Source organism: Centroberyx affinis, unplaced genomic scaffold (assembly GCF_046629955.1).
Source record: "Centroberyx affinis isolate AG114_WGS23_722 - 3 ecotype Tasmania unplaced genomic scaffold, CSIRO-AGI_Caff_v1 ptg003429l_1, whole genome shotgun sequence".
NCBI lineage: Eukaryota > Metazoa > Chordata > Actinopteri > Beryciformes > Berycidae > Centroberyx > Centroberyx affinis.
The window spans coordinates 1-26,493 of record NW_027281402.1 but is presented as its reverse complement, the minus strand read 5'-3'; the positions used below and the strand labels follow the sequence as shown (position 1 = coordinate 26,493).

Here is a 26,493-nt window from a genome sequence, read left to right as displayed (position 1 = left end):
TGTTTCTAGTAAGAAATCAAGCCGGAAAAGTCACACCAGTTCAAGAACCAGCAAATCCAGTAAATCTTCTGCTGCATCAGCACGCATTCAGGCAGAGGCAGAGAGAGCTGCACTTCTAGCTCGCGCGGCAGCATTAAAGGAGAAGCACGCTCTGGAGGAGCAAGCAGAGTTGCTGAGAAGGAGAAAGGAAAGGCTGGAGCTCGACACCGAAATGGCAGCTTCTGCTGCTAAGTTAGCAGTATTAACAGCCCCCGGTCACCAAGCTTTCTCAAATACACAATCAAATGGAATGGAATCGTACTTTGAAAAAGGAGCAAGGTTAAAGGAAACCTCTACCACTCTCAGCCCACATGCCAAAGAATATCAACCAGCACCTGTGGACTCACAACAACAACCACCTACGCAACAACGACAACATGCATATAGGAATGCAACACAAGACAATAGTCAGGACAGTCAACTAAATAAAACACTAGTGCATGAAAAAACATCAAGCAAACCTCTCTTGGACCCTCATGTGCAGCTAATAAATCCAAATGGCATTCAAGCTCAACTATCTCTTCAGTTTTACATGATGAAACATCAGCTCTCTGCAACTTACTGCAAAAGCAAAATGAAATAACAACATTGCTAATACAACAACAAACCTCTCACTTACTACCACCAAGAGAAATTCTATTTTTTGACGGGGATCCTCTGCAGTACAGAACGTTTATCAGAGCCTTTGAACATTGTGTGGAGAGTAACACAAGCAACAGAGGGGATTGTTTGTATTTCTTGGATAAGTACACAAGAGGTCAGCCAAGAGAGCTAGTGCGTAGCTGTCAGCATATGGCTCCAGACAGAGGCTATGCTATGGCTAAGGATCTGCTACAGGAACACTTTGGGAATGAACACAAGGTCACTGCGGCATATATGGAGAAAGCCCTCGGCTGGCCAGTAGTGAAACCTGAGGATGTCAAATCTCTTCAAGCCTATGCACTCTTTTTGCGCGAGTGTTGCAATGCAATGGAGGACGTACAATACATGAGAGAACTGGATATGCCAGCGAATATGAGAACAGTGATTCTGAAGCTTCCATACAAGCTAAGAGAAAAATGGAGAATCTCTGCATGTGAGATACTGGACAGATTCAATCGCAGGGCACAGTTCATTGATATTGTCACATTCATTGAGTGTCAAGTCAAAATAGTGTCTGACCCAATCTTTGGGGATATTCAGAATGCACAACTCTCTACAGTAAGCAAAAATGTGAACAGGATGAAATCACAATCAAAGCCCAGATTCAAAGGAGACAGTTTTGCAACTACTGTTACTACCATTGAAACCCCTACCTTGGAAGAATCCAGAAAGTCTAACCAGGTTCAACGGCAAAGTAGTTCATCTGCCAACAACACCAGCTGTTTTATGTGTTGCTCTCGAGGTCACACACTGGAGCAGTGTCCACGATTGGAGGAGAAGACACACAGGGACAAGATTAACTTTATAAAGGAGAAAGGAATCTGTTTTGGCTGCCTTCGCATTGGGCATATGAGCAAGGACTGCGATAAGCGCTTGACTTGCAAGGTATGTAGCCAAAACCACCCCAGTGTTCTTCACATCAACCAAAGAGAGAGAACAGTCAACACAGACTCAAAACAGCCAAAGAAACCATCGGTGAGTAACGCACTTGTCTCTCTGCAAACATGTGGTCATACAGGGGCCGGGAACAGTGACGGGATTCTATCCATCCTACCGGTACAGGTGAAGTCCAACAAAGGAGACAAAGTCATACAAACGTATGCATTTCTAGATCCAGGTAGTACAGACACATTTTGTTCAGAAAACCTGATGAGGAAGCTAAATATGAATGGAAGGAAAGCCCAAATCAGCTTACTAACCATGGGCCCAAAGGCATCAGTTTCCAGCTACATGTTGACAGGTTTGGAGATTTCAAGTCTCACCGGGAAACAGTTCTATGATCTACCAAAGGTTTACACCCAGAAGAGGATGCCTGTAAGCACAAATAACATCATCAAAGAAGAGGAATTGGCTAAGTGGCCATACCTGGATGGTATTGGTGTTCCTCACATTCAAGCTGATGTGGAATTGTTGATAGGTACCAACGCCTCCAAATTGCTTGAACCTTGGGAAGTAGTCAACAGTCATGGAAATGGACCCTATGCCATTAGAACCCTATTGGGGTGGGTTATTAATGGTCCCCTTAAAGGATGCAGTGACAAGCGGTGTGAGCCCTACTACTGTTAACAGGATCTCCATAGAAAACCTGAAAGAGTTGCTGAATAACCAGTACAATCATGATTTTAATGAAAGGACATCAGAAGACAAAGAGGAGATGTCAAGAGATGATGTAAAGTTCATGGAAATCATGAAAGATTCAGTCAAGCTTCAAGATGGACATTATAGCTTGAAACTTCCCTTTAAGAAAGAAGAGGTCTCTCTGCCAAACAATCAATGTGTTGCCAAGCAGCGCATTCTTGGATTGAAAAGGAGGTTTGAGAGAAAAGAGAAGTTCCATCGGGAATACACCAACTTTCTCAATGATGTCATCAGTAAGGGGTATGCTGAATGTGTGCCTGAACATCAGGTGGAACGGTCTGATGGAAAGGTATGGTACATTCCACACCATGGAGTGTATCATCCCAAGAAAGGAACTCTTCGTGTTGTATTTGACTGTGGAGCTGAGTTCAGAGGAAAATCTCTCAACAACCAACTTCTACAAGGCCCTTACCTCACCAGTTCTTTGTTAGGAGTCCTCACACGATTTAGACAAGAACCCGTGGCACTGATGGCTGATGTTCAATCCATGTTCCATCAAGTTAAGGTGGCACAGAAAGATAGGGATTTTCTTCGGTTCTTGTGGTGGCCTGATGGCGATTTAAAGCAAGAACTTGTGGAATACAGGATGACTGCGCATCTGTTCGGGGCAGTGTCTTCACCCAGTTGTGCTTGTTACACCCTCCGGAAGACTGCAGAAGATAACCAGAACAGTTTCTCTGCTCAGGTAATTGACACAGTCAATAGAAACTTTTACATGGACGACTGTCTTAAGAGCTTGCCGTCTGAGGAGGAAGCTGTCGAAATGGTCAGGAATTTGACAGCTGTTTGTCATAAGGGAGGCTTCCATTTGACAAAATGGATTAGCAACAATCGTGGAGTGTTGCTATCCATTCCAGAAGAGCATAGATCAAAGAATCTGCATGAATCGGATTTGGACAGAGACCAACTGCCAGTTGAGAGAGCCCTTGGCCTTCATTGGTATGTCGAGACAGACACTTTCAAGTTCAAGATGGCACTCAAGGAACAACCCCATACTAGACGTGGGATTCTATCGGTGGTCAGCTCAGTTTATGATCCTTTGGGATTTCTTGCGCCACTCACACTTCCAGCTAAGCTCATACTACAGGATCTGTGTAGGAGGAGCTATGGATGGGATGATCAGATTTCCCCAACTCTCCAACAGCAGTGGATCAAATGGTTGAGAGACCTGGAAAGAGTAACAGCATTCAAGGTTGATAGATGCCTCAAGCCGACAGATTTTGGACAACCCCTTCGTGGCCAGTTGCATCACTTTTCAGATGCCAGTGAAAGTGGATATGGCACTGTGACATATCTCAGGGTGCAGAACAACAGCAAGAGGACTCATGTTTCTTTCATGCAAGGCAAAGCCAGAGTGGCACCACTAAAGCAAGTGACAATTCCTCGTTTAGAACTCACTGCTGCTGTTCTTGCCATTCGTGTGGACCCGATGCTTAGAGCAGAACTACAGCTTCAACTTGAGAAATCATGTTTCTGGACTGATAGTACTTCAGTTTTAAAGTATATCAGAAACGAGGACAAGAGTTTTCAAACCTTTGTGGCGAACAGGATAGCTACCATCCAAAGAGCAACCAATGTCTCACAGTGGAGGTATATTCATACCACCCAGAATCCTGCAGACGAAGCCTCAAGGGGATTTAAGATGGATCATTTGTTGACAAACAGAAGATGGAGTGATGGCCCTGAGTTTCTGTGGAAAGCAGAGGAAGAGTGGCCAGCTAGCAGCTTGGATTCCGACATTGCTGCTGACGACCCGGAGGTCAAAAGGGAGCTCACAACTAATGCAGTAATTGTTGAGGATACACCAAGTGCCACTCATCAACTGATAACATACTTTTCTGACTGGAAAAGGTTGAAGAGGTCAGTTGCATGGATCCTGAAAATAAGGAAGACTCTACTGGAGAGGAGTCAAAAAAGGAAACAAATGAGTCACGAGGATGTAGACATCAATGGCAACAAAGTGGAACAGGAAATGCTATGGATTAAAGCTGCATTAGGAGGACAGAATTTGACTCCAGACGATCTTTCGGGAGCAGAAACATCCATCATTCGCTTCACTCAGCACGAAAGGTTCCATGATGAATTTGCTGTATTATCATCTGGCAAATGTGAAGTGAAAAAAGATAGCACCATCTACAAACTGGACCCCATTCTGGAAGATGGATTGCTTAGAGTTGGAGGGAGATTGAGTAAGGCAGTCATGCCTGAGGAGACAAAACATCCAGTCATCCTATCTAAAGACCAGCATGTATCCACTCTAATACTAAAGCATATTCACGAACAGGTGGGCCATGGTGGAAGAAACCACGTTCTATCCAGATTGCGGAGGAAATATTGGATTAGCAGTGCTAATGCAGCAACAAGAAAGATCCTGTCCAACTGTGGCTTCTGCAGGCGCCATAAAGGGAAGTTGGGTGAGCAAAAAATGGCAGACTTGCCTATAGAACGAATTGTTCCTGATCTTCCTCCGTTTACCAATGTTGGAGTTGATTATTTTGGGCCAATTGAGATCAAGAGAGGACGTAACCTTGAAAAGCGCTATGGAGTCATTTTTACATGTATGGCATGTAGAGCAGTCCACTTGGAGGTTGCTTACTCATTGGATACTGATTCATGTATAAACGCTCTGCGCAGGTTTGTTTGTAGAAGAGGGCAATGGAACCAACTTCGTTGGTGCTGAAAGGGAGTTGAGGGAAGCTCTTGCTGCTTTAAATCACAGCAAAATACAAGAAGCTTTTCTGCAGGAAGGAATAAAGTGGAGCTTCAACCCACCAACAGCTTCTCATCATGGAGGTGTATGGGAGCGCATCATAAGGATGGTTAGACGGATACTAACATCAGTTTTACATCAACAAACTCTGAGGGACGAGGGATTCCATACAGTGCTGTGTGAAGTTGAAGCCATTTTAAATGACCGCCCCATCACAAAGTTGTCTGGAGATCCCAATGATCTAGAAGCTCTCACACCCAATCACCTGCTCACAATGAAAAGAAAACCAATCTTTCCTCCTGGATTTTTTGAGAAGACTGACCTCTACATCAAAAGGAGGTGGAGACAAGTACAGTACATCTCCGACCTTTTTTGGAAACGCTGGATAAGAGAATACTTGCCTTTGCTACAGGAGCGTCAAAGGTGGAGTAAAGAGAGACGAAGTCTTGTTCCTGGAGACATTGTACTTGTTGCAGATGCTACAGCTCCACGTAGTTCCTGGTTACTCGGAAGAGTTCTAGAGACCTATCCAGACAGGAAAGGACTGGTGCGTTCTGCACGAGTGCAAACCAAGACCAGCACACTGGATAGGCCAGTGACCAAACTTTGTCTTCTTCAAGAAGCTGCAACATAAGTTGTAATTGGACAGGCAATTACTGGTGACCTCTGACCCATAGAGGATTTTTTGTTTGTTTGTTTTGTTGATTCCTTTTTTTTTTTTACATGAATTTATTGGCTCCATTATATAAATATGTATTGAATTGTTTATGCCCTCCTGCCATTAACAATTAGGGGCCGGTGTGTTGGAGCCATAATGTAGTTTTTTGGTTGTTTTATTTTTTATCTTTATGTAACCCTCTGTTGCCTACTATATGCTCTGAGTTAAGGAAAGCAGTACCTAGGATGCGCCTGATATTAGGCTGGGCCACTATTTCAATTTCTTGACAGGATCCTGAGTTCTTAGCGGTTGATGTTGAGCTGGCTAAATTCTCCGTTATCAGTAGGTGTTATCAATACAGCCTTGAATATAAAGGATAAACACGTGTAATATAAAGTAAACACTAGCGCGGTGCCTCCACTGTGAATTATTAAACTCATACACTATGAGCTACACTTGTATTCCACAGAAACAATGGTGAGTATTTAACATGTCAGTATACATTATGAAAATGAAATGTTCAGGACAACAAGATAAAAGGAATAACAAAAATAAATGTATTTACCTAAATTAGAGTTCTCTTTCTTTGGGTGTGTATTATTTTAAAGTGCTTTTCTTTTATGGTATTCTCTTCACAGTAAGAACTAAACACATGATTTACACCAGTATACACAATAACCCGGTATAAAGAAATAAAGTTTCCAGTAGGTACCTTTAACCATTTAAACTTATATTGACCTTGTTTCGAATCAATAAATCAAAGTATTTTGGCCACACACAATTAAACCTTCACAATAATAATTTCCCTTTTTCACAGGAAGATAATGAAACAACCACCTGGTCGAATACAACCTTCAATATTAATAACAAACTTAGCGAACCTCTATTGAAACCAATAGAGAGACTAATTTAACAATAGTTACACAGTTCAATTCACAGTTCAGTTCAAAGTATTACCAAGCGCTTGGATTTATTACCGTTGGGGCCCATACGTTGGTGCACATTTGAAGAAACAAATCCTTAATAACACGCTGTCGGTGTCAGATAGAAGAATCTCCAGTTACTCACGCGACCTGACACATGCAGTTCAGAAGAGTCCACGAGCAGATAGAAGATGCAGAAGGATGGCGAGATGCAACCAAGCCCCCAGGAACAGCTCTGGGCTGTGCGGCGATTTTGGCGTAGTGGCCAAGCCCGGTATTGCAAGTCATGTGACGCCATGGGGCCCAAAAAGACTTTTTCCCATAGAGATACATGGGGAAAGAAACACCTGTAAAACTCCGGGAAAATTTTTCTAGGTGTAGTACATAGTCCAAATGGAGTCTTTGAATTATCAATTTTGAAATCATTGGGTCCATTTTTCCTTGGAAGCCACCAAGAGCTGTATAAAGCTGTATTTTATGGAGCTCCGTGAACGCGCCTCCAGGCCACGGGAACGCTCCGTGCGCATTCACCGCTTCTACTTCCACTGTTGACAAGCTATACAGCTAGCTGATTGTTAGCAGAGGCTTTTAGCTGTATGTGATCAAACTAGATCACATTAAACTCAACCTACACGTCCGCCGACACTTAGGTTTAACAGGCAAGACTTCAGAACAATAACGGATGGTTTCTAATTTGTTTTTGTTTCTCTCTTGATTAAATAGGTCGCTTGCAAGCTAGCTAACGTTATAACATTGCTGTAGTTAACCAGCTACATGTAGCATATGCAGTTATATGCACCTACTTACTATTGTATATTTATTTACATCTCAAAATTCTCCGTTCACAGACTATGCCTATGTACTTTTCTTTATCCTATTAAAGTTATGAATATATTTGGGCTTTGATGGTTGTTCTCATTTCTATTACTGTCTGTAAATTTATATTTAGATGTCCAATTTGAGTTAACCTGCTTGAGTTACTGATAATGTCTATTATGTAAATGGAATTGAGTCTTCTTCCAACCAGGTGTGTTTCTGGGCACTGCATAGGAAGATCAAGCTTATAGAAATTTTGTGTAACACTTGCAAACTCAAATAAACCTTGGTGTGACACAACAAACCTAGAATATTCCCAATGATAATAATTTAACTGATTTTTTTTCACTAGCAAACCTTACATCTAAGTTGCATAATGCAAACCTATCTTCATACACTGTTCATATAGGACTGTGTTTGATAAGAGTACCAATATTTATGTCATGACTAAATGTTGTGAGGTGACCCACCTTTGATCCAGTGTAGTTCAGTCCCATGGATTAAATCAATACATGCAGCAGAATAATAATGGCTACAAGTAATACTATCTATACACTGAGGCAACAGCAAGTTGGTTAACTTGGACTATGTGGTCTAGATGTGTGGCTTTAGTCAATATTGTCAGAAATTACTCACACTGTTGTAAGTGTAATAACGTAATTGTAATAACCAAGGTAAGATGGAGATGGAAAAGTAATTTGAGGGCAATGGACTACAGAGTGATGACATCTAAGACTTATTTAAGAGATGATCCAAGACAAACTGTTATATGTAAAGTAAAGATTTATTTCAAAACACGTTCCATTCTACATGTTAAATACATGTAGACATCATAAATAAGTTAATTTCTTTGGGAGCATTTTCCAGAGAAGTGTCAGTGGTTATGGAGCAGGAGTTTCTGTAACAGAAGAAACTGCAGTAAGTATCTGCGGCTCAGTGTCTGACAGAAAACAGTTAGCATACATCATCGTGATGATTACAGCACAGGGTGAAAAGTACTTAATTTGTGAAGCACTGGCTCCAGTAGAGGTGAAAAAGCTACCAAGTCATTACTAACTATGACCGATGTGAACCATCTCACATCGATAATGCTCTAAATTAAGTTCAAAATAAATCTCCTCACCTGGTTAAGCATGAGTAAACCCTTGACATGGACCTGGCTAGCGATGTGTAGCATGAACTTGACTCCCTGTGAGAAACACAAGACAACGTTCAGCACAAGTGGAGCAACACAAGTGGAGCATACATCACAAATGCAAAGTTTAGTCTATGATCTAACCAACATTTCTATGTTTAACTGAGTTTAATTTGTTTAACTTGCCTGACGTTAACCCATGGTTATGTTAGCTGACTCCGTCTCGTTATGCTAACCGTTATTACCATCGTTAGCTTAGCTCAACTTTATCCAGACTGAATCACTTCACATCGGATGTAAGATTTATAAAAATAAAGCAAATGTTCTGTGATTGAATAAATGATAGTCATACCTGGACGACGGTTTCCCCGAAGAGCCGAGTCTGCAGCAGCAACAGTCAATCAGAAGCTAGAAGCTAGAACCTAGAAAGCTGCACATGAACGCGCCGTTGTCACGTACGCTACGAGAACGCCGCTTGACTCGTTCATGTGGGATAGGCGGGGCCAAGAAAAACACTACTGCGCAGGTGCTGTCGGCCACGGAAGTAGGAGTCGTAGAAACTTTTTCGGCGTATGCGCTGGGTGAGCAACTTTCATTGGAATGAATGGGCCGCCATCTTTGAATGCCTCATCCATAGTTTAATACATCCATGGATGCAACAGGTAGGTGTCTGAGTTGTGACGCAGGTCCAGTGTGCTGAGTCCGTCCTCACAGGTAGCAGCAGCGCTAATTAACACGGTGCTCCGACGACTCCTCTTATTCTCCAGTCCTCCGTGAAAGCTACGGCTGGCGTTTTTAGCTGACTGTCCCTCACAAACGGTGCTAGCATAAACGTCCACATTCAAGAGTTCAAACTTTACACTTTCTTAAGCTAATGAAAACAACAAACGCAGTTAACCTAGCTGTACTTTCACTTCAAACGGAAAATGCCGGAAAACAAGCGTGACACAAACAACTTTTAACTACATGATAATACTTGGTTTTTTTACTCCCACCCCCGAAATCATCTCTGATTGGCTAAGAGTGCAGCTCTCCAGAAACTGATTGGCTTAGCTTACATCACTCAAAACAGACTGAAAGTACGTTGGCCAAGTCAACAGGACATGCAAATTCACAACAACAAAGGATCATGGTAAATGTAGTTTTACCCATGTTGAACCAAACCACTTTTCATGTATTCAATTTGTACAGACATATACACTTTTCATTAATGCATATTTTACAGGTCTCTACACTTATTTAACACATTATATGACTGTATATATATTTACACATGCAGTTCTGATATTGAACACGGGGTGGAGCATTGAAGCAGGAAGTGGATATAGCTAAGCTCCAGGTGATGAGAGGCAGGTGTGCGGACTGGGAGGCGAACAGTTTTTTGACCGTGTCGGTATGGCAGCATAGCGTGTCAGCGCTTGAGTCTGATATTTGCTGAATGGAAAGATTATTGTGTCTGAACATGGACAATGCTGTTCTCTGTGCCAAGGTGAGCATATATATGCAGAACTGTGAATAAATGGATAGAAAAAATCCAAAGATATACAGTGCACTGGACATTGATTTATTGTTTGAAACACGCGTCCAAACAAGTTCACCCCATTCGCCCCGCAGTGGCTTTATGATGATTGTTGAAAGTCACTACAGTGCATACTGTATTGCATAATTTTGTTTTGTGATTGTTGATCAGTTAGAGTTAGGCTCTTTCTCTGTAAAGTCCTTTGAGACGTGCTTATGATGAAGAGCTATAGAAATAAATTAACTTGACTATATCACAAGCACATACTTGTGACATCAGAAGGGTCACAAGTCATAGTGCTATGGTCAAAGAGCCTTCAAAGGACCAGCACAATGAAATTATGGGAATTTACTGAAACAAATTATATTAATGTCAGTGGATCTCTGTGAACTATGGAAAATCCATGAGAAAGGAATGTTGGAATCTGACAGTTGCTGGATGGTTATACCTTGAAGACAGAAATGTAACATTTATAATAGTGTCTCTAGGTCTCTGCTGTACATAATGGGTTGTAATGGTTTTGGTATGTGTTATCCACAAAGGTTGGGTAAACTATGACTTCCAGTCAGTGATCATCATAAGAAAACGACCACTAATAGAAACAAAAATCAGTTTTAAGAAATACATTCATATATGTTTTGGTCACAAAAGACCCTTTCTTCACATAAATTACATCAGATACTACTAAGTTACACTGATACTACATACTGTTATATATATTTTTGTAATTTATGTCATTACAATTTATGCCAGTCTAATAAATTGGTAAACTAAAAATTACAAACTTATTACAACGTCTTCACTTATTCACCTATGCGCATTCATCCAGGATTAGGGTTATGCTTCATTGCATAAAGCCTACATCATATTCTCCTGTAGTGAAGATTCAGTGTAGTAATTTCAGCTCTCAAGGGAAACAGACATAAAAATGTCAACCAATGCATCCACAGTTAATTCTATTATGGGTCAGGGGTGAGGGCTTTTATGATCATCATAATTTGGTTGACTATGTCGTGTCAGGTGATTATTGACAAGAATATTGAATTCATTTGTCAGCTGACTGTTGACGTCAAAATAGGTATTCAATTGTTTTAGACCTGCCTGAGAACAGCAATGGTCCACCAGTTTCAGCAGACCACGACCCCATAGAAAACTGTGTGTGTGTGTGTGTGTGTGTGTGTGTGTCTTCACAAGTTATCCTTGTCTGCCGAGTGGAGGATAGTATCACCATACAATATACAAATCCCCCCGTATACATCATAAAGAAGGGAAACGATACAAACACTGCTGCTTCATTTCACTTTTGATTCCACATCTGCTCTAAACATTCAGACTGCACTTTGTTGTGTTTTAGGGGGAAAATGGCCTCAGTTATACTGTCATATTAGTTTCACATTTTCTCTAGCAGCTTTCATACACTTCCTGGAATGAATACACAAGAAATATTTCATTCATTCTTGGAAAAAAAAAACTTTATTCATTTTTGCAAACATTCACTTTGTTCACACATCCAATCACTAAAGCCTGGTAAAGGACTCTGGTTCAGTCTTTCCATCTACATATTAACTTCATCCACACAATCAATCTGTTAAAACAGTATGTCATCACTGTGGAGGAAAACAATGAATGCTCTCCCTATTGATTATAATAATAATGATTACATTTGTAGTTCACTTTTCTCAACAAAGTTACTAGGGGCAGGGAACAAAATCAACATATTAACAACTATTCAGCTATAATAAAGGGGAGACTTCTAGTGCTGCTCCATTAAGGCCCATGCAGTGGAACAGAAATAGCAGAAAATATTACAGCAACAATACAAATATGCAACAAACATAAGAACTATATAGACCACACAACAGTTTATATTTTCATATGAATAAATGTCAGTTTGAATACTCTCTATCACTGACTGATATAACACAAAGAAAAGAGAAGACAAAGAAAAGAGTCAGACATAAAAGACGTCACAGTCCCGCCCACACTGTTTGATTGACAGGTGATCTCTGGGAAGTGCAGTGCAGAAACACCACAGCAATGAGTGCTGAGCAACAAAGATGGAGACAAAATAAAAAAAATAAAAAAATCTCACACATTGCTGCTTTAATCCCTCCTGTCTACTTGAGTTTACACAACTCAGCAGTGTCTCCAACATAATAAAGCGTAAATCCAGGATGGAGAGGCTGAGTGAATGTGGTCTGGACTCTGTGGAGGAGAGTCATGGTTTCAGAGACTCTGTAGAAGGACAGAATACCTGCTCTGTGATCCAGGTACACTCCTACTCTGGAGGACTGAGGGCCTGGGATGGGAGTTTCGATATTGTTATGTATGAATTGATAGCTATTGTTGTAATAATCTAATGTCCAAGACTTGTCATTGCATCCAAATCGACTTTCATTTCCTATTCTGCTAATATCTTTATATGTGACTGCTATTGAAACTCCCTTCCCACTCCTCTCCACCTCCCAGTAATAACGTCCAGCCAGACTCTCTCTACTCAGGACCTGCCACCAGTAAGTAAATCTGTCTGGGTGACTAGAATATAACTGTTCTTTACTCATACATGTTGCTTTTCTGTTCCCATCAGATAATGACAGCCGTGTGCCTGCTGTGTTTGGATCCAGTGCGATTTGATGTGAATATTGTAAGAATTCAGCTCTGGTCTTGGGCTCTGGTTGTGGCAGTAAAACATCCACTTCAGTCACTGTCAATGAGATCTTAGGCCATTCCTCTGTAAGAATGCCCTGTAGTTTATCTCTGGCCTCTGACACAGCTGCAGTCACATCCTCAAAGTAGCGCAGAGGACGGATATCGGTGCCGGGTGAGTCTGTAGATTCACTGAGACGTGACAGCGAGGGGTAACTGTGTAGAAAATGGATGTGATCCTCTGTGTGTGAGAGCTGCTCCAGCTCAGCGTCTTTCCTCCTCAGCTCAGCGATCTCCCGCTTCAGCTTCTCCTGAAGTTCTTCGGCCCGACTCGCTTCCTCTTTCTGCCGGGATCTGATCCGCTCCTTCACAGCGGAGCTTCTCTTCTCGATGAACCGGACCAGCTCAGTGAAGATCTTCTCACTGTCCTCCACCACTTTATCAGCAGAGCCATTGATAGCCTCCACCTCCTGTTGAAGCACCTTCACGTCTTTCTCTCTGTCCTGGATTCTCTGCTGGATTTGTTGCCGACTCACCCCGAGCTCTTTCTGCCTCTCGGTCCTTTCTGCTGCAGCTGAGACTTTGTCGTGGCCTTTATGTTCATCCATGGAGCAGAGAAGACAGATACACTGCTGATCAGTACGGCAGAAAACCTTCATCACCTCGTCATAATGAGAGCAGATGTTCTCCTGAAGCTTTACGGTGGCTTCCACCTGCTTGTGTTTCTTTAATGGAGCTGCATCATAGTGAGGCTGGAGGTGCTGCTCACAGTAAGAGGCCAGACACACCAGACAGGACTTGAGGGCTTTCAGCTTTCTCCCAGTGCAGACATCACAGGCCACATCTCCAGGTCCGGCATAGCAGTGATCAGGAGGAGCAGCTTGAAGTCCTGTCTTCCTCAGTTCCTCCACCAACTCTGCTAACATGGTGTTTTTCACCAGGACAGGCCTTGGTGTGAAAGTCTGTCTGCACTGGGGGCAGCTGTGGATTTTCTTCTGATACTTTTTTTTTTTTTTTACATCCCAGCAGCTTTTAATACAGCTCATGCAGTAGCTGTGCCCACAGGGAATAGTCACCGGATCCTTCAGTAGATCCAGACAGATGGAACAGCAGAGTTTTGCTCCGTCCAGCTGAATTCCTCGCTGCGCCATTTCACTTCTCAGTGACAGTGAATGTCAGATAGTTTCACTTCTCTCAACAAAAAGAAGTTGGGCTCTGATCCAAACCAAACCTCTGTTCTTTTTCTTCATGTTCATGTGCTGATCTGCAGTGAATGTGCTTGTCAGCTCTTGCACTTCACAACATGCTCTTTACACCCATCTTTAAACTGGCAGATCCGTGAAAGGGGGAGGGAACAGGAAATATGTGGACAGAATGGAACTGGCTGTATTTGAGTCCAGGAAGTAGAGGGAGGGGTGATCAGGTTTTGCTTGATTCCAGGAAGAGGAGCGGGTTTTAAAGAGGCAGTGTGTGTTTAGCTCTCATTTACAATATAATATATAATATGAAGTGAAGATTATGACAAATAAAAATGGAATAGTTAAACTTGGGGTCAGTGAATGTAATGGGATGTTAAAAAAGACACCTTTTGCGCTCTCTCTCTCTCTCTCTCTCTCTCTCTCTCTCTCTCTCTCTCTCTCTCTCTCTCATGCGTGGGCGTTTGCTGAGTGTGTGGAGAGTGTGTCAGACGGTGGTTGTGTGTTTTTACTTAAAGGTTTGGCTTTCTGTGTGTTTTCACTGGTGGTTTCTCACAGATTCTCACTGTTTCTATAAGCACCCTGAGGCAGTGTCCGTTTAGCCCTTGTTTAAAATATGAATTTAAGATTATTAAAATAAAAATGGAATTCTTAAACTTGCACATGTACAATGTGTAGGTCATTTTTACCCTGTTCTTGGGTTGTTTTACTCAAAGATTAAGAAAAGTGCAATAAACTGAACCAAAAATTGGTTGTTTTGCTATTTTGTTTGGAGATAAAAAACAAAGTATGGGCAATTAAAACACACAGCACAGCACACAAAGGAAGAATGGCACTTGTTATTGGAAGTAAATATGTTTTATGTATTCATCTTGTATGCATAGTACACAAATTCTGAGTGTGTCTGTGAGAGAGAGGCTACATAATATAATACTTCAATGGGGAACACACTGAGAACAACATACTCCAACAATACTCCATGTTGTTGCAGCATGTTTTCAGTCATGCCAACACATGAAGTGAGCAGGTAATGAACGCCTTTTATTTTGGGTCACATCTGTCACATCTGAAACATCAAGATGGAGTAATAATTTAATCTTTGAAACACAATGTATTGTTCATATAGGCTAGGTATTGCAGTAATTGTTACTGACACTTTAAGAAACTCCCTAGAAAGACACAAAGAAGTTAAGAAACACACAGTGCTATGGCTTAATTAAATAAGAAACACAAGAGCCAATGAATTAGAATCAGATCCTGAAAAGTAGATATGCAAATCCTATAAAGAAAATAAAGTCAGTTACAGTGCATATAGGCTAGGTATTGCAGTAATTGTTACTGTCTCTTTAAGAAACTACGCCGCCTGTGTTCTGTCCTCAAGCATTTGTTTACTTACTTACTGAAGGCTAATGTTTATCCGGTCTCTTATAAATGTATTGTTGATGCTAAAAAAAAGGACCTTCTTGGAGACATATGGTGTTTTTTGTTCAGAAAGTAGAGCTACATGGAATCACACTGAAGTGGTGGTTGCTAATTCACTGCTTTGCAACAAGAACACAACGTTTTTCTTCACACTGTGACTGTGAGGTATTCCTTCATCACTTGTTCACACTAGTACAGCAGGTCTTCCTTGGACTTTACGTCTGGGCAGAGCCGGTCCTGACCTCCCTGGGGCCCTAAGTAAAATTCTGCTAAGGGGCCCTCCTACCTGACCCGTGAGCCATGTAAACCATTTGCCACACAGTCACACCTGACACCCCACTACTTCCACTACTACCGGGTATGCCCCGATGGTTTTATGTTAATACTGTCTGTCATGTGTGGTTGTGTTCTCTCTTTACGCCCGCAGGATTGTAGGAAGGGAATTGGAGAGATTGACCCAGTTGGCACAAGCGTGGCATTCAGCAAGTATGTGTTCTGAGTGTTCCTTTTTTAGTTATCTTATGTTAAACATTTTTAATTGTAATATTGCTTTTGTTTTCTTTTCAGTCCAGATGGGCAGATGAATAGGAGAGTGCGGGGCTATCAGCCACTGTTTCCTATAGGGTTTTTCTTTTATTTGAAATAGTATTTTGTTTACGCTGTTTGCTGTGGAGTAATTGGCCAGTATTGATAACCGTGCCATCCAAAACATTGTCATATGTAGCAGTGCCAGTTTCAATATTGTTTCGTCTTAACATTTTGTCAGTGTGCTCCTCTTTAGCCGGCTACCGACACGCAGCTGGGCCGGCGCGTCCTGGCCCTGGGTGGGTTGACGGGTGGTGGCTCCCATCTCCGCAGCAGCTACCGGCGTGGGGTGCTGGTGGAGGAAGGGAAACTCATTTCCCACCACCGGTGATATAGTGATAAGATAATTGACAATTGCACATGGTTTGGTTTGTAGTGGTAAAGGAACTGCATGTTTCCTCATTTAGAGTGATTTGGCTTTGCATGCTGGCTTGCGGTGCTGTCTCTCTTTCTCCCCTTTGCTCTTATCAGGCACTTCGTCTGGGGCTGCGGCAGAGTGTGGAAGCGCGCTCAAGCACTCCGAGGGTCTCAGGGCGGAGACGGTGCCGGGTGGCCGGCCGAACAGGAAGGATTATTGTATTCTTGTGTTTTTAAAGATGAACTTGTACACTATATTTTTGTGCTTCACTTGGTGATTTTGTAAGAACCAAAGTAACTAACCTACCTGTAATCAGGTTGAGCTCCTTCCGCTCAATAAGCAGAAGGTGGCGTTGTCAAAGTAGAAAACCTTGGTCTACCCTAAAGTAACGCCACTACACACAAATAATGGTTATACACAATTATCAGGAAAGAAAAAAAGATACCTGAAAAAGAATGTTGTGATGTGTATATAAAATCAGTAATGCTAAGCTAAATGTGAAGGACCGATATGGTAGATTTGTTTTGTGCGAGTCTCAAACTTGACCTGGAAATGATCAGATGAATTCTTCATGGTTTTCCAGGCTTTTCAGGCCTGCAGAAGAAAACCTGTTTATTGAGCAAGTGCACAAAGACAATACTGTCTCACATTTGCTCTAGCAGCTTTCATAAACTTCCTGGAATGAATACACAAGAAATATTTCATTCATTCTTGGAAAAAATCTAGAAAGAGATAGATAGATAGATAGAAAACCTTGATTCATTTTTGCAAACATTCACTTTGTTCACACATCCAATCACTAAAGCCTCGTAAAGGACTCTGGTTCAATCTTCCATCTACATATTAACTTCATGGTGGTCTCTTTAGACGCGGAGAAAGCATTTGATTGAATTGAATGGAAATATATGTTCAATGTTTTGAAGCACTTCTCTCTGGGCAACACATTTATAAGTTGGGTGAAATTACTGTATACCTCACCAATGGTTATGGCTATTGGTTTCACATCACCCCGGTTTACTCTTGGGCGTGGCACTCGTCAAGGTTATCCACTGTCCCCACTTTTGTTTTCCATCGCCATTGAACCTCTGGCTGAGGCTATTAGAACACACCCTCATGTTAATGGAATTAACAGTGGGAAAAGGGAGCATATTATTTTGTTGTATGCAGATGATATACTGCTATTTCTCTGCAACCCTAAACAATCAATTCCAGGTGTGCTAGAAACAATCAATGAATTTAGTAGTCTCTCTGGCTATAAGATCAATGCGGGTAAATCTACTGCCCTACCACTGGGAGGTAGCAGAGATTCAAATAACAGCATAACATCTCCATTTAGTTTGTCCTACAACAGTCTTAAATATCTGGGAATCCATATCTCCTACCAACTGGAGGATCTGGTTAAGATGAATTTGTCTCCTATCCTTAAACAGGTTAAATTGGATTTACTTAGATGGTCGTCACTTCCAATTTCCTGGCTGGGATGGATAGCTGTCATTAAAATGAATATACTCCCAAGAATTTTGTACCCTATGCAAATGATACCTAATATCATTCCAGGTAGATTTTTTAAAGATTTGCATAGGATCATGTCAAAGTTTATTTGGAAAAATAGACGTCCTAAAATGAGATTGGAGAAACTCCAACTGCCAGTGGTAAATGGAGGTCTTGCAGTACCAAACTTTCATTATTATCATTGGTCAATACAAATGAAAAATTTATCAGAATGGGTGGCTCAAGACCCTAAATCAATATGGCTAGACCTCAAATCGCAAGGATGTAACTCACTCTCATTATCAAGGGTACCATTCTTAAACAATGTTAAACAATTAACAGGTATTAGGGATAACTTTATTGTGAGTAACATTCTTAGTACATGGAACAGTGTAAAGAAGGCATTTTTAATCACCAGGAAATACTCTTTTTATGCACCGATTGTTGATAATCCAAACTTTATTCCTTCTTGTATCGACCCTGGTTTTAAAGAGTGGAACACATTTGGAATCATTGTTATTGTAGTTATAATATGGAGGATGATGATATATGTTTGAGTTGTTTTCTTGTCTTTTTTCGTCTGTTAGTCTGATTGTTTGTATGGTTAGTGTTCTCTAGCTCTAGTATTTGTGCTATGTACCATTCGTTTTGAGGGCAACATTGAGTGTGTAATCTGTATAAACTGAAAATAAAATGTTTGAAAGAAAGAAAAACAGCACATTCAATCAGGAGTGTCTAAACACTGACTGGTAGTGGCATGTGAAGCAGCGTAAACAGCGTATAAATATATGAAACAAACATAAATTCATAAAACACGTACACATGCATACGTAAAACATTTGCATATGTGCAGGTTTTTCCCATAGGCTATGCGTGATCTGATGTTTTATGTATTTCATCTATTCTTGACAATCGGGACAAAACCTTGTTTTGTGGGGTTTTGAATATTTTCTTTTCAATTATGCAGGTAAACTATATTTTGAAAGATTTGAATTTTGTCAAGTTCTTGAGGCACACAAAAAAATCATATTATAATATAAAATATGAAGGTAATGTTTAATGATTTTTATAGTATTAAATACTATATTACTTCATACGATTTATAATCAAAAAGTGTGATATCTTTTTATTTAAGAACAAAATATTAGCATAATGTCTCCCACTTACAATTTCTGTTGATAATGTACTTTGTCTGTGATAAAGAACATATAATATCATTTATAACACAAAGACCACACATTAGGTATACTTGTGTGGTTGATATGAATTCGTTTTTAAACCATTATGAATATACTCTTCATGAATAATCTTCATGAGTATAAAAGAAAATATCCATCTGACAGAGGTGACTTTTCACTGACGGTGTTAACAGTAGTACACATTAACACAAAGTATACACAAACAAAAAAATAAAATAAAAATAATTGTATGCATGCTACTGGAAATTCAAATTTACTACTACAACTACAACTGTGGTTTTTCCATTTGTTTATACTATTAAAATAGAAACAGATTGTCCTGGTAGCACACTGTAAGACAAACATTTCTCTGAAATATATCCATGGACCTATCCAAATCTGAATTTATCAGTTGCATTCATTTGCATTCTTTGTGCTGTCTCTATCATCTCTATTGTTGTACATCATGTACATTACCTTTATTTTATTTTAGTACCTATTTCCTTTTATTACCTTGTGCTTGACACATACTTTACTTCCTTGGCATTGTCCACCAACTGCTGCTGTGGCACCAGAATTTCCCCAAGGGGATCGATGAAGTGCTATCTTGTCTTATCTTATCTTATCTTATCTTATCTTATCTTATCTTATCTTATTTCAACCACGAATCTCCTCTTTTTTTAATGTGTATATATTTTTTTTTCAGATTTCACAGTGTTCAAATGTGGCTTGGTATGTCAGACAAACACCCACTTTCATTGTTGCTATTGCCCAGCAACAAGAGTTAATCAGGCACAGTTTGGAAAACATCTGGCTGAACATAAAGCAGAACTCCGCTGACACCAGACCAGCATCCTCCACTGACACCAGGCCAGCATCCTCCACTGACACCAGACCAGTCTCCTCCACTGACACCAGGCCAGCCTCCTCCACTGACACCAGACCAGCATCCTCCACTGACACCAGGCCAGCCTCCTCCACTGACACCAGACCAGCATCCTCCACTGACACCAGGTCAGCCTCCTTCACTGCTACCAGACCAGCCTCCTCCACTGACACCAGGCCAGCCTTTAAGAGACCTTTGTGGACCACACTGAGAACTGTTGACAAAAATGTGAAGAAGTAACAGCATGCAGTGCATCTTGGGAAAAGGGACTCCACCCAGCACAGCAACAACTGGTATGTTGAAGTTGTAAAAACTATTAAATAGATGAGAATTATATTTTCCTGCATGTGCGCATGGGAATGCTTGGAGTACTTGTGTGTTCCATCCATTTCATGTTTGGTTTATGAGTGTCTTTCTGTCAGCTTGACTATGTGTTAGCCAAGGACAGACCAGCTGAAGAACTGATAGTTAGAACAAAGAAGGCATGCCTGACCAGGAGAGACTTTTGGACCCTGGGGAGAGACAGGTGTATGGAAGCAACAGTGAGTAGCACACTCAGGTTAAGAGGTACATATGTTCAGATTTTTCAGTTATCAGTATTAACACAATAAACGTGTCTGCTTGGTAGGTTGGAAACGGATGCTTGGAGTTGATTGAACGGATTGTGCACTCAAAGGTAAATTAATTAAATTCCATCAGATTTATTTTTCCCCATGACACTAGTAGTCAAGCACTCAGGACGTAAAGAGGTGTATTCCTGTGAGTGACAGTCCCATAATGATGAACACCACATCTATACACAATTTTATGCTTTTATGCTGTTTGTTGTTCCCTCAAAGGCTTTCTGCTGTTTATTTTTCACATAGCTGATTTATATGTAGTTCCCACCTGGTTACCCCCAAGTTGTTGCAGTCCACTAGCTGCTCTACCCGTTAAGCACCCTCTCTTCCCATATTCAGAAATACCAGTTTTGATAAGCTGGGACCTCTGATCTGACTCCACTTTGACTAACCTCCTATTAGGTTGATGTCAGATCCAGAGATGCGGTCCTTCACATTTTCATGACTGTTGCTGAAATGAGACGTGAGATCTGCCTGTTCAAATTCCAGCCACTTTGAATCATTTTGGCCGATTATTTCAACAACACATGACCAGTATCTGTTCAGTGGCCATTAGGGCCGCCCTTCTACCACTGGACACAGTTTTGGAATAATTGGCAGGATGGTTATGTCTAAACAGGAAATGAGCTCTCTCTCCGATCCCTCCATGTTGTCTGATTGGGCAGATAATGGAGGGTTTGCTTCTTCTTCTGTCTGCTGATTGGCCACACAGTCTGATGGTGTCATGTGAATCTGTTCATACATTACATGCCTTTTTATGAGAAGCCATGCCCACTGCCACGCCCCTTTTCCACCAATTGTGACAAGTTTATCAGTTCTTCCTTGCCCCTTGACGAATCTTTCCATAAAGTTTTGTGCAAATCCATTGATAACTCTTTTAATATATCCTGCTGACAGACAAACAAACAAAGCATTTTCATATTGATGGTGAGACATGCCATTAGAATTCATGACATGGTTATCGGATGTACAGTTACATAATCTCAATTGAAATGATATATTTTACTTTCAGTCTGCCTTGTACATTGCTCTTGATGCCCCCTTTGACTACAGTATTGTGAGTAGTTCCACCTATTGAAGTAAATGTACCTCACATTTATTTTATTTTGAAATGAATGCAGTCTAACTTGTTTGCTCTTACTCATGAAGGCTAACATGCCCTCACTGCAGCGATGGTGGTGCCTCATGCTCATGGTGGAGAAGAAAGAGGAGGAGGAGGAGGCTCAGCGTTGGCCCAGCCACAAAAGGTCAGAGATTCCATGGTCTTCAGCCCAGACCAAGTCAAAACCACACAACTACTGGTGGGTACACATGCACACAGATTGGTATTCTTTGTGGAGATGTTACAGTGACACTGCATTCATTTGTTAGATCTACGCACTTAGGTACATTTACACGTTTCAGGCTAAGCTTGTGAAAGACTCATGAAGAACTGTATGCAGTCTTCTCCTCATCAAAAGCCTAAACCAATGGGATATCACTTGGGGAGAGGGAGTTTTATTTGATGGAATGGGCAGAGGAGCGGGATTGTTCAAAAATATGTGGTGCTTTTATTGGTTGGAATTTGATGTCACATCTTGGTACAGCACAAAATCTCTATTAAAGGTAATTCTGTTTTCCAGGAAGTAAAGTAATGAGAATTTGATATAAAAATACAGTCAGATAGGTGTTAATTGTATAAAGAAAAAAATAATTTTGTTAAGAGAAGAACAGAACAGCAAACAGCATATTATGTGTTATGTTTATAGGTTTATTTTGTATATTTTATAATATTATACTTTTTTATCTTGTGTGTTGTTATTTATTTTGTATCATATATTTTTTTATTGTGTTATGTTTCTTTGCCATAAAAAATAAATGTAAGCAGATGGAGTTTAATTGACTTCCATATTGAGATAAGTGTGTAAAACAGTGGATATTCCAGGAAGCTACTCACTTAAAAACTTGAAATATATTAATTATTATATTTATTATTGTGTATAATTATTCAATATTATTACAGTAAAAAACGAGGCGCTACCATAGATTAAAAACAGGTAATTACCTCAGTGTCTCAGTATCATAATCTGTAATTACATCGGATAACCAGCAGATGGAAATGTACCCAATGACCCGACTGAGACATTTGACCCGCCCATGTTCAGCATGTCACCAATAGCAATGAGCCTAGAACTGACTGACAGGTTTGACCCTGCCCGCAGTTAGGTATGCCTGCGTTAAAGACAGATAGTAATGTTGTAGGAAAGCCACAAGGGGGCAGTATCATCATATTTTAGCTGCAGGCTCACACCAGCACTAAATTCATGCTCAAGCCTCAAAGCCTTTTCATTTCTGTCCACTAGGTGGGCTCACTTCATTTCTCAATGTACTAGCTGTATCCCTCCTGAACCCTGACTAAATGATGTTAACTTCACTGTCTACAGGACACAGAATACACATTCACATTCACCAACATAACTTTATGTTTGGTAATGCTTATGGCAACACATCCTATGCTGAGGTCACTTCCCTTCACTCAGGAAAAGAACATATCGGCATTTCAAATGATAAGGACTCATACAATTATTTGGAAATTTTAGATAGATAGATAGATAGATAGATTAAGGCCCATGCAGTGGAAAAGAAATAGCAGAAAATATTATAGCAACAGTACAAATATGCAACAAACATAAGAACTACATAGACCACACAACAGTTTATGTTTTCATATGAATAAATATCAGTGTGGATACTCTCTATCACTGACTAATGTAACACAAAGAAAAGGAAAGACACAGAAAAGAGCGCCACCTACAGAAACTCAGACTGCATCAACAGAAAATACAAGGAAAAAGAGTCCTGCCCACAGTTTGATTGACAGGTGATCTCTGGGAAGTGCAGTGCAGAAACACTACAGCAATGAGCGCTGAGCAACAAAGATGGAGACAAAATAAAAAAATAAAAACTTAAACAGAATCTCACACATTGCTGCTTTAATGACTTCTTTCTACTTGAGCTTACACAACTCAGCAGTGTCTCCAACATAATAAAGCCTAAATCCAGGATGGAGAGGCTGAGTGAATGTGGTCTGGACTCTGTGGAGGAGAGTCATGGTTTCAGAGATGCTGTAGAAGGACAGAATACCTGCTCTGTGATCCAGGTACACTCCTACTCTGGAGGACAGAGGGCCTGGGATGGGATTTGTGATATTGTTATGTCTGAAATGACAACTATTGTTGTAATAATATAATGCCCAAGACTTGTTATTGTATCCAAATCCACTTTCATTCCCAGTTCTGCTAATATCTTTATATGCGACTGCTATTGAAACTCCCTTCCCACTCCTCTCCACCTCCCAGTAACAACGTCCAGTCAGACTCTCTCTACTCAGGACCTGCCAGCTGTTAATGAATCTGTCTGGGTGACTAGAATATAACTGTTCTTTACTCATACATGTTGCTTTTCTGTTCCTATCAGATAATGACAGCCGTTTGTGTGCTGTGTTTGGATCCAGTGTGACTTGATCTGAATATAGTAAGAATTCAGCTCTGGTCTTGGGCTCTGGCTGTGGCAGTAAAACATCCACTTCAGTCACTGTCAATGAGATCTTAGGCCATTCCTCTGTAAGAATGCCCTGTAGTTTATCTCTGGCCTCTGACACAGCTGCAGTCACATCCTCAAAGTAGCGCAGAGGACGGATATCGGTGCCGGGTGAGTCTGTAGATTGACTGAGACGTGACAGCGAGGGGTAACTGTGTAGAAAATGGATGTGATCCTCTGTGTGTGAGAGCTGCTCCAGCTCAGCGTCCTTCCTCCTCAGCTCAGCGATCTCCCGCTTCAGCTTCTCCTGAAGTTCTTCGGCCCGACTCGCTTCCTCTTTCTGCCGGGATCTGATCCGCTCCTTCGCATCGGAGCTTCTCTTCTCGATGAACCGGACCAGCTCGGTGAAGATCTTCCCACTGTCCTCCACCGCTTTATCAGCAGAGCCATTGATAGCCTCCACCTGCTGTTGAAGCACCTTCACGTCTTTCTCTCTGTCCTGGATTCTCTGCTGGATTTGTTGCCGACTCACCCCGAGCTCTTTCTGCCTCTCGGTCCTTTCTGCTGCAGCTGAGACTTGGTCGTGGCCTTTATGTTCATCCATGGAGCAGAGATAACAGATACACTGCTGATCAGTACAGCAGAAAACCTTCATCACCTCGTCATAATGAGAGCAGATGTTCTCCTGAAGCTTTACGGTGGCTTCCACCAGCTTGTGTTTCTTTAATGGCACTGTATCATAGTGACTCTGAAGGTGCTGCTCACAGTAAGAGGCCAGACACACCAGACAGGACTTGAGGGCTTTCAGCTTTCTCCCAGTGCAGACATCACAGGCCACATCTCCAGGTCTGGCATAGCAGCGATCAGGAGGAGCAGCTTGAAGTCCTGTCTTCCTCAGTTCCTCCACCAACTCTGCTAACATGGTGTTTTTCACCAGGACAGGCCTTGGTGTGAAGGTCTGTCTGCACTGGGGGCAGCTGTGGATTTTCTTCTGATCCTCTTCATCCCAGCAGCTTTTAATACAGCTCATGCAGTAGCTGTGCCCACAGGGAATAGTCACCGGATCCTTCAGTAGATCCAGACAGATGGAACAGCAGAATTTTTTCCCGTCCAGCTGAATTCCTCGCTGCGCCATTTCACTTCTCAGTGACAGTGAATGTCAGATAGTTTCACTTCTCTCAACAGAAAGAAGTTGGGCTCTGATCCAAACCAAACCTCTGTTCCTTTTCTTCATGTTCATGTGCTGATCTGCAGTGAATGGGCTTGTCAGCTCTTGCACTTCACAACATGCTCTTTACATCCATCTTTAAACTGGCAGATCTGTGAAAGGGGAGGGAACAGGAAATATGTGGACAGAATGGAACTGGCTGTATTTGAGTCCAGGAAGTAGAGGGAGGGGTGATCAGGCTTCGCTTGATTCCAGGAAGAGGAGCGGTTTTGAAGAGGCAGTGTGTGTTTAGCCCTTGTTTACAATATGAAGTGAAGATTATGACAAATAAAAATAGAATATTTAAACTTGGAGTCAGTGATCTCAGTGGGATAATAAAAAACAGATACTATTTGCTCTCTCTCTCTCCCTCTCCCTATCTTTCTCTCTCATGCGTGGGCGTTTCCTGAGTGTGTGGAGAGTGTGTCAGACGGTGGTTGTGTGTTTTTACTTAAAGGTTTGGCTTTCTGTGTGTTTTCACTGGTGGCTTCTCACAGATTCTCATAGTTTCTATAAGCACCCTGAGGCAGTGTGTGTTTAGCCCTTGTTTAAAATACGAAGTTAAGATTATTAAAATGAAAATGGAATACTTAAAGTTAGCACTTACACGTGTACAATGTGTGGGTCATTTTTACCCTGTTCTTGGGCTGTTTTACTCAAAGATTAACTCAAAGATGTCTGTGAGAGAGAGGCTACATAATATAATACTTCAATGGGGAACACACTGAGAACAACATACTCCAACAATACTCCATGTAGTTGCAGCATGTTTTCAGTCATGCCAACACATGAAGTGAGCAGGTGATGAACTCGTTTTATTTTGAGTCACATCTGTTGAAAACCCCTGAAAGTGGCATTATCTGAAACGTTAAAGTGGAGTAATAATTTAATCTTTGAAACATAATGTATTGTTGATATACGCTAGGTATTGCAGTAATTGTTAGGTGTTGCAGTAATCGTTACTGTCACTTTAAGAAGCTCCATTGCAACACACAGCGCTATGGCTTCATCAAATAAGACACACAAGAGCCAATAAATTTGAATCAAATCCTGAAAACTAGATATGTAAATCGGATAAAGAAAATAAAGTCAGTTACAGTGCATATAGGCTAGGTATTGCAGTAATTGTTACTGTCTCTTTAAGAAACTACGCCGTCTGTGTTCTGTCCTCGCGCCTTTGTTTACTTACTTACTGGAGGCTAATGTTTATCCGGTCTCTTATAAATGTATTGTTGATGCTAAAAAAGAACCTTCTTGGAGACATATGGTGTTTTTTGTTCAGAAAGTTGAACTACATGAAATCAC

At 41.1% G+C, this 26,493-nt stretch overlaps 2 protein-coding genes and 1 long non-coding RNA gene across 3 annotated transcripts; 1 reads left to right on the top strand and 2 right to left on the bottom strand.

The window, feature by feature from the left end:
- Positions 1 to 11,516: 11,516 nt before the first annotated feature.
- LOC139661002 (E3 ubiquitin/ISG15 ligase TRIM25-like) lies at positions 11,517 to 13,917 on the bottom strand. The gene has a single exon (XM_071539313.1). The coding sequence runs from the start codon at positions 13,875 to 13,877 to the stop codon at positions 12,198 to 12,200; it is 1,680 nt and encodes a 559-aa protein (XP_071395414.1). The 5' UTR covers positions 13,878 to 13,917; the 3' UTR covers positions 11,517 to 12,197.
- Positions 13,918 to 19,766: 5,849 nt separating this feature from the next.
- On the top strand, positions 19,767 to 21,746 carry LOC139660994 (uncharacterized). The gene is made up of 5 exons (XR_011696577.1): positions 19,767 to 20,135; positions 20,265 to 20,384; positions 20,471 to 20,518; positions 21,475 to 21,519; positions 21,612 to 21,746. It is a non-coding gene; the product is annotated as an uncharacterized lncRNA (long non-coding RNA).
- Positions 21,747 to 22,470: 724 nt separating this feature from the next.
- Positions 22,471 to 25,246, bottom strand: LOC139661000 (E3 ubiquitin/ISG15 ligase TRIM25-like). The gene has a single exon (XM_071539312.1). It carries the CDS (start codon positions 25,114 to 25,116, stop codon positions 23,449 to 23,451), a length of 1,668 nt encoding a protein of 555 aa, XP_071395413.1. The 5' UTR covers positions 25,117 to 25,246; the 3' UTR covers positions 22,471 to 23,448.
- Between the last annotated feature and the right edge of the window lie 1,247 nt (positions 25,247 to 26,493).

Excerpts from the sequence above, each read along its gene's own strand:
- LOC139661000 (XM_071539312.1), bottom strand. The coding sequence starts at position 25,116 with ATGGCGCAGCGAGGAATTCAGCTGGACGGGAAAAAATTCTGCTGTTCC.
- LOC139661002 (XM_071539313.1), bottom strand. The coding sequence starts at position 13,877 with ATGGCGCAGCGAGGAATTCAGCTGGACGGAGCAAAACTCTGCTGTTCC.